Source organism: Gymnoscopelus microlampas (assembly GCF_963454915.1).
Source record: "Gymnoscopelus microlampas genome assembly, chromosome: 5".
Classification (NCBI taxonomy): Eukaryota; Metazoa; Chordata; class Actinopteri; order Myctophiformes; family Myctophidae; genus Gymnoscopelus; species Gymnoscopelus microlampas.
In genome coordinates, this window is record NC_139942.1 from 14,583,050 (window position 1) to 14,598,049 (window position 15,000).

Below are 15,000 nucleotides of genomic sequence, written 5' to 3' on the forward strand. Positions count from 1 at the left end.
GGGTCCATTTGGAATGCAACTCTCCTTCATTTAGCTGGGGACAACCTGGAACCCCCTCAAGGACCACTGGTGGTCCCCGGACCACTGGTTGAGAACCAATGTTTACATAGTGGTTCTTTCCTGTATAAGTCATCAGATCTATCTTTACTTCTCCTGGCTGACTTAAAGTCTTGGTAAGATCTTGATTCGTCAGTTCCATCTCCCTTCCATTTCCCTTGTTGGTTGTGCAGCTGGCAATTTGAACGGCCGCTGGTTCCTCATGCACATTGTGTGATGTGGATGGAATTATTTGTTCTCTTTCGGCTTGGCTCACTTGTCTCTCTCTCCTCTATATATCTGGGTCATGTCATGTCATGGACACAGACAAATTTGATGTCTATTGGCTTTTATGGGGCAGGAAGATGTGTCTGTCTGTCTGTTGTCTGTCTATCTGTGTGTGTGTGTGTGTGTGTGTGTGTGTGTGTGTGTGTGTGTGTGTGTGTGTGTGTGTGTGTGTGTGTGTGTGTGTGTGTGTGTGTGTGTGTGTGTGTGTGTGTGTGTGTGTGTGTTACAACAAATTGACTGATGGAGTGAATGTGTTTGTGTTGCAGATGATCACTCCAGGATCAGGCTGAAGGTGGAGAGCAGCCAAGGCAACTCAGACTACATCAATGCCAGCCCCATAGTGAGTAACCTCTCTGTACATTAACACCATACTGTAGACAGTAAAAAACGAAATGGACGAAGGGAGCCGTGACATCTCCCATTGGTTTCTACCATAGACTGTAAAGAATATATGGACAAAGGAAGCTCCATTGGTTTCTACAGAGCTGTTTTTAAGACACTTTTTCGGCAAATTCAAATCCACCATCTTGGAGCTTCCGGTCCCGAAAAGCAACCGGAAACGAATGTTATTTGCTGGAAGGCAGCGAGACTCTGTAGAGCCAGGAAGCCCTAGAAGCGTACCCAACTTTATCATAAATTTAAAATGAATGGGACCATCATTTATTAAACGTGTATCAGGATAATTGGAAAAAATACTTTAAACTAGCGATTGAAAACTTAAAGTATTATGAAAATGTTTACTAAGGTAATAAAATCAAGTGTAAAGTCCAGCCAAAACCTCATTCAAGTGAATGAGTGGTTCGCTCTGTGTGCACTGCAGGTTGTTTTGTTTTGCGTAGGTTCGCTCTGTGTGCACTGCAGGTTGTTTTGTTTTGCGTAGGTTCGCTCTGTGTGCACTGCAGGTTGTTTTGTTTTGCGTAGGTTCACTCTGTGTGCACCGCAGGTTGTTTTGTTTTGCGTAGGTTCGCTCTGTGTGCACTGCAGGTTGTTTTGTTTTGCGTAGGTTCACTCTGTGTGCACCGCAGGTTGTTTTGTTTTGCATTGGTGTGCACTGCAGGTCGTGGCAGATGATTGTCTGTGACCTTGGCTTTATGCTAATGAGATGCTGGTTAGTGTTTACGGACAGTGTTTGTTTTACTCAGTACTGTTTTGCACGTTCACACCTAAAGCCTGTTAGTGGGGCTCAGGGGACAATACACACTGACACACGAAACACAGATTAACGCTTGTTAATAAACACACACACTTGCATAAACACAAATATACACAAACAAACTGAAAAAACACACGCACAACGGATTCATACACACATGTGCGCACACACGCACACAAAGGTGAGGGTACTCTACATTTCCTGTAACCCCTGTTGACAATCTTTGACACCCCTCAAATCCCCCCCTCATGTTGCTTGTCCACGTTCCCACAGCAACAGGATAAAACAAGAGGAAGGAGGAGCAGACTGCTCCGTTTCAGAACTCAAAAACGTGTTTTTAGAACAACACAATACTGCCTCATCAAAGTTGGTATGGTGACTTTATACATTGTCAGATACTTGAACGTGTCCATTATATTATCATCACTTTATCCAAATCCAGCTCAAGTGGAGTTAGGAGGCTTTTTTACCATTAATGTGGAGATTTTGTCATTCTAATTAATAATGGACAAACCATCTAACTCCACAAGTTGGAGTTAGGTGGTTTGAACGACAGTTTGAAGATCCAATGGGGGGGGGTTCCAGGGTCCGTGGCCAAATTCATATCATTTTGGGGGTCCTTGACATGAAAAAGTTTGAGAACCACTGCCATAAACCATGTACCATTCACCATGCACCATGCTCAACAGTATTGCCAGGTATGAGGCTCATACAAAGAAGTTGTGTGGATACAATGTTCATAATGTAAAGCGCTGAATGGATTTAGGGGCCAAAATACATGTACATGTCTTTATCTTGTGCTACATCGTGAAGCGTCCAGACCTCTCAGGTCATCTGGGACACGTCTGCTTCCTGAGTCAGAACAAAACGTGGAGAACCATAGCGTTGAATTTGTATTCACCACATATCTGGAACAGACTCCCAGAAAACTGCAGGCCGGCTACAACTTTCAGTTCTCTTAAATCAAAGCTAAAGACCTTTATTTTTGTCGCTGCCTCTTACTGACATTTTTAAATACTTTCTTATGCACTGTAGCTTTATTCTCTGATTTGTTTCTGTTTTGTTTTTACTTATTCCTTTGTATCTCCACAAAGCAAGGCCAGGGGGAGATTGTGTTTGTGCACACTGCCAGTAGTAAGGAAGTACCTCAATTGCATATTTTTCACATATTGTGTATATGTTTTACACACATACTGTGCTGTAATGTACGTTGGCAGTCAGACCGTGTGTTGTTGTAATGAGATATTTACAATGGAGATGGATACTGGCGCACACGCACGCACGCACGCACGCACGCACGCACGCACGCACGCACGCACGCACGCACACACACACACACACACACACACACACACACACACACACACACACACACACACACACCACACACTCAAAATGTTACAATGCCGGATCTCAGACAATAAACTGAAGTGTCCAGGAAACAGAGAGAGAGAAAGACAGAAATTATGGAATTAGTCAGTCAGTCAGACAGACAGACAGACAGACAGACAGACAGACAGACAGACAGACAGACAGAGTTGCAGTCCTCTCTCTCTCCCCATCACCAGCAGCCTGTGTGTGAGCAGCATGTTTGAACAAAATGGCCGCTGTGTCTAATTGTTGGACCAGCCTTTGTCATCAGCCTTCATCACGGATGATTATCTGCCAAGATAACTGTCCTCAGCCCGCCGCCCCTTGGCTGACACACGCACACGCACGCGCACGCACGCACGCACGCACGCACGCACGCACGCACGCACGCACGCACGCACGCACGCACACACACACACACACACACACACACACACACACACACACACAAACCTTTGTATTAATGCACTTGTGAGGACATTTTAGGATGGCGATGTTACGAGTGCCATTTACATTTCTTTTTTACCTTAAATGTAAACCCGAAAATAGCGGATGTACAAGCTCGCAACGCCTCCCTGAGCTTGTAGATCCGCAACTAAGTCAACTAAATCAGGTAAATCAGGTATAACTGTGACCGTAACCCCTACACATGACCTCTGAATACCCAATCATAACTCTAACCTCAACCTGAATCTTTTCCTAATTGTACATGCAAGCCTAACTCCCTAAATCTTTTCTTTAACCTGAAAACAACCAGGAATATTGTCCTCACAATGATGTTTTTTCCCTTTTCTGTTTTCTCTACAATGCTTCTTTTTAATATATTTTTGTCTAAAATAGCAGATCTAGAGGTTAAAGATCTGCAATTTTTCGGTGCATTACACTGGCATGCAACTAAGTATTAAATCATGTTTAACTCTAATTCCAACCCCCTAAATCTAACATCTAAATGTCTAATCCTAATCCTAAACCCAACCTGCCTTTTTTTCTAATTGTAAACCTCTCTAAAAATCGGTTTTATCCATGAACCATTTTCCTTGTCCTCACAACGTCTATTTCTCTCATTTTACTATACTTGTTGGGACATTTGGTCCTCATAAGTATAGTAATGCAAACACACACTAGGGCATTCACGAATAGTGATTTTTAGTATTCGAATTATTCGACCTATAAGTATTCGAATATTCGATTAATCGATTTGATTATAAAAAATAAAATAATAAAAAAATAAAAAATAAAAAAAATAAAAAGTTTTTTTTTTTTTTTTTTTTTTTCAATGACATTGATGACTGGACTCAAGGAATGCGAGTTGACGTCACACCAGAGCTCACAGCTGCGTGTCTGCTGCAGAAAAGCCACAAAAAAAAAAAATCTAAAAAAAAAAAAAAAAAAAAACACTTTTTTTTTTTTTTTTTTTTTATCGAATAATCGAATAGTGGTTTGATAGTCGAATAGTCGGTTTGATAGTCGAATATTCGAATATTCGATTATTCTGTTAATGCCCTAACACACACACACACACACACGCACACGCACACGCACACGCACAGACACAGACACAGACACACACACACACACACACACACACACACACACACACACACACACACACGAACACGAACACGAACACACACAAACATACAGTACACACGCGCGCACAAACGTACACCGTTACACCTTTCCCAGCCATATCTAATAGGTTTAATAGGGAGTGATAATAATGAGCGTAAAGCTTGGTTCATCAGCATCATATTATCATGTGGTCGTATATGAAAGGCTCAGAGGAACATTAAAGAAAGCCCTCGGAATAATGGCTCCTCCAAACATAATTGCTTGGCAGCTAAATTGGCCCGGGCCCAATTATGACATTTTCCATTCAATTTACATGGTAATGTGTTGCGCGTGTCACTCAACTTCCAAACCTCTCTCACCTGTCTGTCTGTCTGTCTGTCTGTCTGTCTGTCTGCCTGTCCGTCTGTCCTTCCTAACCCTCACTCTGTCTGTATGGTCTCTAGTAGTTATAGGGGTGGCATGATAACATCATTGCCATGGTTGCCGGTTTGAATCCCAGACATAGTTATTTATTATAATTTGTTTGGCTTTTATGCCTTTATTGATAGGATAGGATCGTAGGCTGACAGGAAATGGGGAGAAAGATGCGGGGTGACATGCAGCAAAGGCCGTCGGGAATCTGGACTCGAACCTGCGACAGGCTACTTTAGAGCCCAGGTGCCTGGACCGGTACGCCAGCGGTCCAGGCCCAGACATATGTTATACGGATGTGTATGAGTGACTGAATTGTGAGGCACCATTGTGTACACCATTGAAGCAGATGTTACCGCACATGACTGATTTTCAATTTATTATATTTTGTTGATGTAATCGATAAATAGAGTTCGATTAACTGTTGCACCTGTGATACATGATGGCCATTTTCTGACCAGTACTTATACACGGACACCAATGGTTATTGCATCTCTCAGCCAGACATATTGGGAACGCACGCCGCTCCGCCATTTGACCATTTTCCGTTACATGGAAATCCCTGATATCATCAGTGTTCTATATTAAAATTGTCTAGTGGGTGGACGTCACAAACGTACCGCTGCTCCGATCCACACCAAACTTGGCACCAACACTGGTCAGGGGTCAGCCATCAGAATAGCCACACCAGGGACCATGTGTGGCATCCAGTGTGACCACGTGTGCCACAGCGCCCCCTCTGTGTTCCTAGTGGCTGGGATTTAAACAGCCATAACTCGCGTTCCCAGCATGCTAAATGCCCCGAACTTGGTAGGTGCTCTTAGATGGCCAATAGGGACAGCATGTAATTGCTTAAGCCCTGCCTCCTCTGTGTTCCAATTGGTTGGGCTGTAAACAGCCATGACTCCAGTTCCCAGCATGCTAAACGCCGCGAACTTGGTAGGTGCTCTTAAACGGCCAATAGAGACAGGCTGTTATTGCTTAAGCCCCGCCCCCTCTGTGTTCCTATTGGCTGGGCTTTAAACAGCCATAACACGAGTTCCCAGCCTGCTAAAGGCCCCAAACTTGGTGGGTGCTCTCAGACGGCTAATATAGGGACGGGCTGTAATTTGCTGATGCCCCACCCCTCTGTGTTCCTATTGGCTGGGCTTTAAACAGCCATAACTCCATTGGCAGACCTGGACAACCGCTAATACGACCCACTTCACGCCTGGCACCGCACTGCCTCGGGTGCTCTGTGATATACGCACACCAGGTTCGAAGTCGATTGGTCAGACGGTTCTTGGGATACGTGGGGGACGGATACACACACATTTACACACTCTCACAAGCAAGGATTTGTGTAATTTATAGAAGGATTTGCTGGCAAATCAAACATACCTGTATACTGGAGTTAACTGAAGTTATGTGCTGTGACTGTGAGCGTTTTAACCTCTTGAACCCCATATTCTAAAATAGCAGATCTACAAGCTCACAATGTGTCGCATTGTGAGCATTGCAGATTTGGCGTAGACGGAATAAGTGGTCCGAATACAGTTGTAACTCAACTCCAGTTCTCTTAAGACTCACAGGCGTTTAAGTGGTTAAAGATATTAAGGAGGCTCTGATATTCGAGTGTGAATCCTCAACAGCCCGGAACTTATTCAATGCCCCGGGGTTGATAAACACCAGTGTGAAATGAGGTTACGCTAGCCCTGGGCTTTCTGTAGCCTATAGGGTTTAGATCAGCCCCGGGGCTTTTACACATGCAGAGTGTGAAGGTCCTTAAATGATTCATGGGCACAGTGGCTTTGGTTCACTGAGGCGTCTGCACAGAGACTAAGATATCTTCTGGGTTTTGGCCCATCCGAGAACTTATATTTGAATAAAGCAGAAGCTTAAGTTAGCTGCTGTTTTCTCTCAATGTGGGGGGTCCTGAAGACCCCCAGGGGTCCCTGGGGGGGGGGGGGGGTTTCAGCTAAACGATTGATAGTTAGGAACCAAACAGAGAATTACAGTTCTGTAACATTTGGTTCCATTTGTACACTCTCAGAGTTAAATTAACGCTCAAGATTTCATTCTAAATGGGGGTCCTCCCCTGCATATCTCGCTAGACGTCCCAACTGATCAACTCAACTCTCTCTCTCTCTCTCTCTCTCTCTCTCTCTCTCTCTCTCTCTCTCTCTCTCTCTCTCTCTCTCTCTCTCTCTCTCTCTCTCAGATGGATCATGACCCTAGGAGTCCAGCCTACATCGCCACCCAAGGACCTCTTCCCTCTACGGTGGCCGACTTCTGGCAGGTAAAGAGCACGCACGCGCGCACACACACACACACACACACACACACACACCACACGCACGCACGCACGCACGCACGCACGCACGCACGCACGCACGCACGCACGCACGCACGCACGCACGCACACACACACACACACACACGCGCTGTTACATCTCAACCTAATGGTCGGGGGGCGGTCGGGGGGCGGTCCCCCACACACACCTCTTTGACCTCACTGACCCTACCGGCAACCTCTGACCCTGTAAGGACACTGGGGTTTCGACCCCCCCCCCCCCCCCCAGAAAATGGAGGGAACAGTTTAAACACTTGAGCACCATTTTGTTTTTTTGGGGGTAATTTGAAAACAGCCGATGAAACAAGCTCACAGTGCGTAGTGGAGCTCTGTGACACGTTGTCCATGTACAGCACTGAAGTATCCCTGAATCATACTTGGCAACGAGAATGCCTCACCCAGTGGGTGGGTGGGTGGTTTCTTTGCCCCTACCCCACCTACACCCCATCCCCAGCCCACAATCCCCTGCCTCTCTGTCATTCACTAATATCTCTCTCTCTCTCTCTCTCGCTCTCTCTCTCTCTCTCTCTCTCTCTCTCTCTCTCTCTCTCTCTCTCTCTCTCTCTCTCTCTCTCTCTGATGCTTCTCTTTCACAGAATGAAAAGGATTTAGTGGGGGATTTTTTTCTTTTTCTTGAGGTGGTGGTGGCGGGGGCGGGCAGGAGGGGGGGTGCAGGGTCACCCCGTCCATTCTTCCATGGTTGCTCCTTCCTCTTAGAAAGAGCTCCATGCATTCAGGGTTCACAGTGTGTTGCGCTCTCTCTCTCTCTCTCTCTCTCTCTCTCTCTTTCTCTCTCTCTCGCTCTCTCTCTCTCTCTCTCTTTCTCTCTCTCTCTCTCTCTCTCTCTCTCTCTCTCTCTCTCTCTCTCTCTCTCTCTCTCTCTCTCTCTCTCTTTTCACCACCTGTTCTGTCCTGCACTGCTCTCACTCCACTACCCTGTCTGTCTGTCTGTCTGTCTGTCTGTCTGTCTGTCTGTCTGTCTGTCTGTCTGTCTGTCTGTCTGTCTGTCTGTCTGTCTCTCTCATGTCCTCTTGCTTCCCACTTTCCTCTCTATCACTTTACTGTTACGAGTTTCTCTCATTAGCTCTCTGTCTCTGTATTGTTGATTATCTGTGTGGTGTGGTGTGGTGTGGTGTGGTGTGGTGTGGTGTGTGTGTGTGTGTGTGTGTGTGTGTGTGTGTGTGTGTGTGTGTGTGTGTGTGTGTGTGTGTGTGTGTGTGTGTGTGTGTGTGTGCGTGCGTGCGTGCGTGCGTGCGTGCGTGCGTGGTGTGTGGTTCTGTGTAGGGTTGTGCTGTGTGTAGTTGAACTAGTGGACCGTAATGTTTGCAGTGGAGTGTTTGTCACATTTGAACAAACTTCTCTGATTAAAAGCAAACACTTCCTCATCTCTCTCTATCTCTCTCTCTCTCTCTCTCTCTCTCTCTCTCTCTCTCTCTCTCTCTCTCTCTCTCTCCCGACACTCCCAGAGGAGCTCTCACTACATCGATCCACTTCACACCTCCCAAAATGCACTGTCATGCTCTGAGATGAGCGTGTGTGTGTGTGTGTGTGTGTGTGTGTGTGTGTGTGTGTGTGTGTGTGTGTGTGTGTGTGTGTGAGAGTGCGGGTGTGCATGCGTGCGTGGGCGGAATCGTGTGTGGTATCTCAAAAGCCAGCAGCAATTAAAGTGGACTAAGTCCATGGCCAGAAGGTATATCAGGTATGTCAGCGCTCCAGACGGCAACACTGGCAGGTCGGCGGCCATTTCCATTGTCTCCTTAATAAAGGAGGGAGGGGCGCTTGTTTTATGACTTCCATTAGCACACCATGGCTGTTACTCCTCACTGCCCTCTCCTCTCCTCTCCTCTCCTCTCCTCTCCTCTCCTCTCCTCTCCTCTCCTCTCCTCTCCCAGTGGTGTAAAGTAACAAAGTACATTTACTCAAGTACTGTACCGAAGTACATTTTTGAGGTACTTTTACTTTACTGGAGTATTTCCAATTGTTTTTTGTACTTGTACTTTTTAACCACTTTAGCCCTATTTGATACCTAGGCTATTTGAAAATAGCCGATCGTTGTGAGCTTGTAGATCTGCTATTTTCAAACATTTTAGTACTTTCACTTTTGGTACTTGAAGTACATTTTGATACCAATGCTTTTGTACTTTTGCTCAAGTAAATTTTTAATTCCGGACTTTTACTTGTAACAGAGTACTTCTACTTTGCAGTATTGATACTTTTACTTAAGTAAAACATTTGAGTACTCTTTCCACCACTGTCCTCCCCTCATCCTCTCCTCCCCTTCGCCTCCCTTTCTCCTCTAATCTCCTCCCCTCCCCTCTCCTCTGAACCATGACAGTATGACTGTCGACAGGTGAGAATATGAAGTGTCTGAGGCGTCTGTCTGCTGGTGGAACGTCTCAGATGGCAGACGACAGGTCGCCAGACACCAATTAGTTTTACTTTCTTTCCAGTGGCCGATTTATGACGTTTGTAATGGAGAATGGAGGATCTGTGTTAACAAATGGATTTGTAAATGGCAGCCGCCTAGGCCTACTGCCTATATTAGTAGTAAAGTATATTTCGTATCTGTCAGGCAGAAACCTTGTGTATCCATATTTCCATTTATTTTTTTGGGCGATCTACACAAGCTCAACACGTGCTGCATCGTGACACGTGTTGAGCTTGTAGATCTGCTATTTTTGCTATTTTTGGGTGTGTGTGTGCGTATTTGCGTGTGTGTGTGTGCGTGCTTGTGTGTGTGTGTGTGTGTGTAAGTAGCTTTGAGAACCAAGGGTTCCCGAGCCATGTGGCAGGAGCCTATCTCCTGTTTCTTTAGCGTGTGCGTGGGACCCCCTGTACATGACACTAGTATGTCACAGGGACTTATCCCCCCATAGACGGATTTCCGCGCGACGTCATCACAGAGCAGAATGCGCAATCTGCGCATGCTCGGGGGAAACGAATTGTTGCGCCGTTCACTCTGTTGTTATGTTCGGGAGTTAGATAGCCATAATTCTGCTATTAGAGGCATAATAGGCATAATGCTGCTATTATATACAAACAGATCCAACTTCCAACAAATCATTTTTATTGAGTAAACAAGGTATTACAAACTGCATAATTTAATCTACTTTCATTAAACCCGGTGAAGATCATTTCTTTTATGAATGGACATTTGACCAGAGCTGCTGCGGGTAATGGCGCCCTCTATAGGCTTACCCCTCCTCTGCGCGGTCATATCCTCTCAATGTTTACAAACATGAAACCTGTCTATAGGCCCTATGCACAGCAGCCATATTGTAAGACATTCACAGGTGTTATCAATGATACTAATGAAGGCTCTGTTCCATTCTGGTCAAACAGAGTCAGGGTGCTGATATTGTGCATGTTGGCTCACTGGAAACACTCCCAAATGGCCCTTTACGGGTGTGTAACTCTGAGAGTGTACAAATGGAACCAAATGGACCCGAGTTATGGGGGTCGTAGAAATCTGAAATTCAAAAATCTGAGAACTTTACTGTGCTACACTAAATGGAACAGAGCCTTCATTGGTATCACTGGTAACACCTGTGAAGGAAGTGATAATATGGCTGCTGTGCATATAGAGCCTATCCACCCAGTGATGCTGAGTGCCAAGCAGGGAGGCATTGGGTCCCATTTGTTTCATAGTCTTTGGTATGACTTGACATATTTGACATACTGGAAGTCAATGGGGCGGGGACGACTGACGTCATAGATGAGTGGTTTTCAACCCTTTTCATATCAAGGTCCATTATTTAATGGGCATTTGAGCCACGGATTCATCACCGTTTGATGAGATTCAGACTCTCAGACCCAAAACGTAGAATATTTTGTTGTCGTTGGATGAGATTTGTCCACAATTCCATGCTGTATTGATGTTGGTATAGCAGAGACCACATGCACAACAATTCTTTAATTAAGTAATGCAGATGTTTAACAATAATTGAACTCTTGTTTGAGAGCGTAAAATGAAACCAAATGGACCCGTGAAATGTGGATCCACATTTCCTACTTACTAAAATAAAATAAATGTTAAAAGGTGAAAGCCCATTTCTGTTTGCTCGGTAACAGGGCTCTCGGGTTCTATCCAGCTCTTTAGTAGACAAAAAAAAACAAAAATACATTTTCATTTCAGATACCAATTAGATCCAATCAGTAGAGTACGAATCAGACTTCAGTTCAAGCAGGCTCGTTTGTTCTCCAACACCTGCTGACGTTTCAAAAGAGAAACTCAGAGGTTCAAAGAGAGAGAGAGAAGAACCGGCGCTCTCTGCATGTCAGCAGACAATTACCAGACCTTACGACACAAAATGGAGGCGTTCTCACTCTGCCTGTGTGTGCTTGCAGTGGTGTAAACTTTTGAACTTAAGTACAGTACTTGAGTAAATGTACTTAGTTACGTTACACTGTAAAGTAAATATACATTTACTCAAGTACTGTACTTAAGTTCAATTTTGAGGTATTTTTTTACTTTACTGGAGTATTTCAAATTATTATTACAAAACATACATTAACCACTTTACAGCTCTGTATACATTTCGGCCATTTTAAAATAGCCGATCTCACAAGCTCATCGCAACTCATTGTGAGCTTGTAGATCTGCTATTTTCCGGCGTTATAGGCTTACGCGGTTAAAAATGAAAAATAGAGACCGATAAAAGAAAAAAAATGGCATTCGTAAAATCGGCGTCCTGAAATGGTGATGTCCTCACAAGTATAGTATAACGTGTGTGTGTGTCCTGTTGTGTGCAGATGGTGTGGGAGAACGGCTGCGTGGTCATCGTCATGCTGACGCCTCTGACTGAGAGCGGCCTGAAGCAGTGCTACCACTACTGGCCCGACGAGGGCTCCAACCTCTACCACATCTACGAGGTAAGGAAGACACACCTGGCCCTCGACCACTTCAACCCTATGGGGGTTTGACCGGAGTCCCTCAGGGCTCTACACTAGTGTACTTTCAGTTTTCTATTGTCACGGGGAAAGCTTTCTCTTAACCCATTAAGACCTGGAACGCATCTGTGTCACTTTAAATTTCTTTGGCTATTCAAAAATAGCAGATATACAAGCTCATAGCGCGGCACCGAGTGCCGCGCTATGAGCTTGTAGATCTGCTATTTTTGAAAAAATAAATCTCAAAATTCGCAAAATTCGTTAATATAGCGTCACAATCATTTTAACCACTTTAACCATATTTTGTACTTTGGCTATTCAAAAATAGCAGATATACAAGCTCATTGAAAAATCCCAGGCACAAAATATTGTTGAGGGGGGCGGGGGTCCGCAGCCAAATACATTCATTTTTGGGGTCCTTGACGTGAAACAGTTTGAGAACCACTGCTTCAGACATGGTATCCGAAGACGCTAAAAAAAAACGCTTTCAGTGGACACTAAATGAAGAGGTATTCAGGAGCTACTCTGGCTTTGTGACATTTGTGCGTGCGTGCGTGTCCTCTGCAGGTGAACCTGGTGTCGGAACACATCTGGTGCGACGACTTCCTGGTTCGTAGCTTCTACCTGAAGAACATGCAGACCAACGAGACTCGAACCGTCACCCAGTTCCACTTCCTCACCTGGCTCAACAGCGCCGTGCCCGAGTCCAGCCGCACCCTGCTCGACTTCCGCAGGTAGGAGCGGACTTAAGACAGGTTTTAAGCAACTTAAAGGCGGTGTAAGTGATATTTTCCTCGTTAAAATAAGTGTTAAATAGCTCTACATTATGATGGTAATCATTGCTATAGAGTGTTTGTTCAGTAACAAGGGTCTCCCTGTATCTCCAGCTCTTTAGGAAACAGAAAATACATTTTCAGGTCAGGACACCAATTTTATCCAATTAAGGGAGAGATTTCATACAGGATACGTGATAAACAAGTGCAATTGGAAGTGATGAAACCGACAAAATTGGTTACAAGTACATTGGTGTCTCACCTAAAAATGTATGTTCTGTTTACTGAAAAGCTGAAGAGACAGGGATAACTCTGTAACTAAGCAAACTTTATATAGCAATGATTACTGTCAGAATATAGAGCTTTAACTTTTTTTAAACAAAAATGGTTTTGTTTTTCTTACCACAAAATATCACATACGAATGACCTCGACACAAATGGAAGACGTTTGAAGAGGACAAGAGACGAAGACATTTTGAGGAAATGTTGAAAAACCTGAGCATTTAGCTTTTCAGTCGGGAGCCTTCAGAACAGTTGATTCGATTCCACAGAGTTATGGCTTCTGTTTGCGACACACGTTTTTGTATTTTCTCATTTCATTCCTTTTGTATTTTTTGGCTGTTTTGTACCGTATTCATCTGTATTAGTCTTTATAGAGACGTAAGAGAAAGGGACAGAAAAAGCTCTGAGATCTTAGTTAGTCAGCGGTAGAGTACATCTCTCTGCTTCTTAAAGATGTCAGTCTTTGTTGCGGCCAAGGTTATTATAGCTTTGAATGTTTCATTCGTTTTTTATTTTCATTTTGTTAGGACTTTCTGTTTTCAATTTCATTCGTTTTGGACGTGGGTTAGCTGGTTTAGTTTTTATTTTGTGGAAAGGGATTAGTTTTAGTTTAGGTTTTATTAGTTTTAGTGTTAGTTTTATAGTAATGAGGTATTTTTCAGGGGCGAGATTCAAAAAGTTCCTAAAAATAATGAAAATAGCAACTCCAGAAGCTCACAACGTCGCGATGTGACTTGTTCAGAACAGAGTAGTTGACTTTGCTTTTTTACAGGTTGTATCATTTTAAATCTCTAAAGCCTCGTTCCGACCAAAGATTTGTGACGAGACCATTTGTAATTTGTCTACAAGCTCACAAATAGCCTAAAAAATATCCAATACCCAAAAATAGCCGACCTACAAGCTCCCAATGTGCTGTATTTTTCCCGTGCGACACCATCTTACAACGCAGCATAGAACGGGAAATCATATTGGTCTGAATTATCTTTTTAAAGCGCAAGTTTAGAATAACAAAAGAAAACGCACTGAAGAACATAGGAGTCCAGACGTGCGATGGGCTTCACATAAGTAAGACTGTCTAAGACACCAGACACATTTATAAAGGTTCTGTACGGAGACCAGTGGTGGAAAAAGTACTACATTTTACTCAAGTACTCAATTCTTTTACTTAAGTAAAAGTATCAATACTGCAATGTAGAAATACTCTGTTACAAGTAAAAGTCTGGAATTCAAAATTGACATGAGTAAAAGTACAAAAGTATTGGTATCAACATGTACTTAAAGTACCAAAAGTAAAAGTACTAATTATGCAGAATGTTTAATTTCACAAGTCTTCAAATGTGTGAAATTAATACAAATCCTTTGAAAATAGCAGATCTACAAGCTCACAATGCGTCGCAAACCGACGCATTGTGAGCTTGTAGATCGAGATAGATGAGCTTGTAGATCGGCTATTTTCAAATGCCCAAAATGTATATAGGGTTGAACTGATTAATGTACAGCATGTTTTGTAATAATGATCCAAATCTACATAGTAACTAGTAACTAAAGTTTTCAAATAATTGTAGTGGAGTAAAAACTACAAGATTTGCCTCTGAGATGCAGTGGAGTAGAAGTAAAAGCACTGAAAATTGGAAGCACTCCAGTAAAGTCAAAAATACCTCAAAATTGTACTTAAGTACAGTACTCGAGTAAACGTATACTTAGTTACTTTACACCACTGAGACTCGAGACTTTTCCTCCTGGTTGCCCAAGGCAGCGTTATCTCTGTCCGCTGAGGCGTATGGCATCTTAAGCGCTGAGTGTGTGTGTGTGTGTGTGTGTGGATATAGACCAGTGGCCTCCAGCACCCGCTCTCATTCCCTTCTAAAGATCCATATGTTTTGAGACTCCTG

General features: G+C 43.8%; 1 protein-coding gene across 1 annotated transcript in view; it reads left to right on the forward strand.

The window, feature by feature from the left end:
- Positions 1-15,000, forward strand: part of LOC311044933 (receptor-type tyrosine-protein phosphatase N2-like) — a gene marked incomplete at both ends in the record, with an annotated part of 238,223 nt that overhangs the window by 211,248 nt on the left and 11,975 nt on the right. The window contains 3 exons of the mRNA XM_084056743.1: positions 7,032-7,109; positions 11,916-12,035; positions 12,621-12,787. Coding sequence (XP_083912869.1) covers positions 7,032-7,109; positions 11,916-12,035; positions 12,621-12,787 — 365 coding nt within the window. The remainder of the gene's footprint in view (positions 1-7,031; positions 7,110-11,915; positions 12,036-12,620; positions 12,788-15,000) is intronic.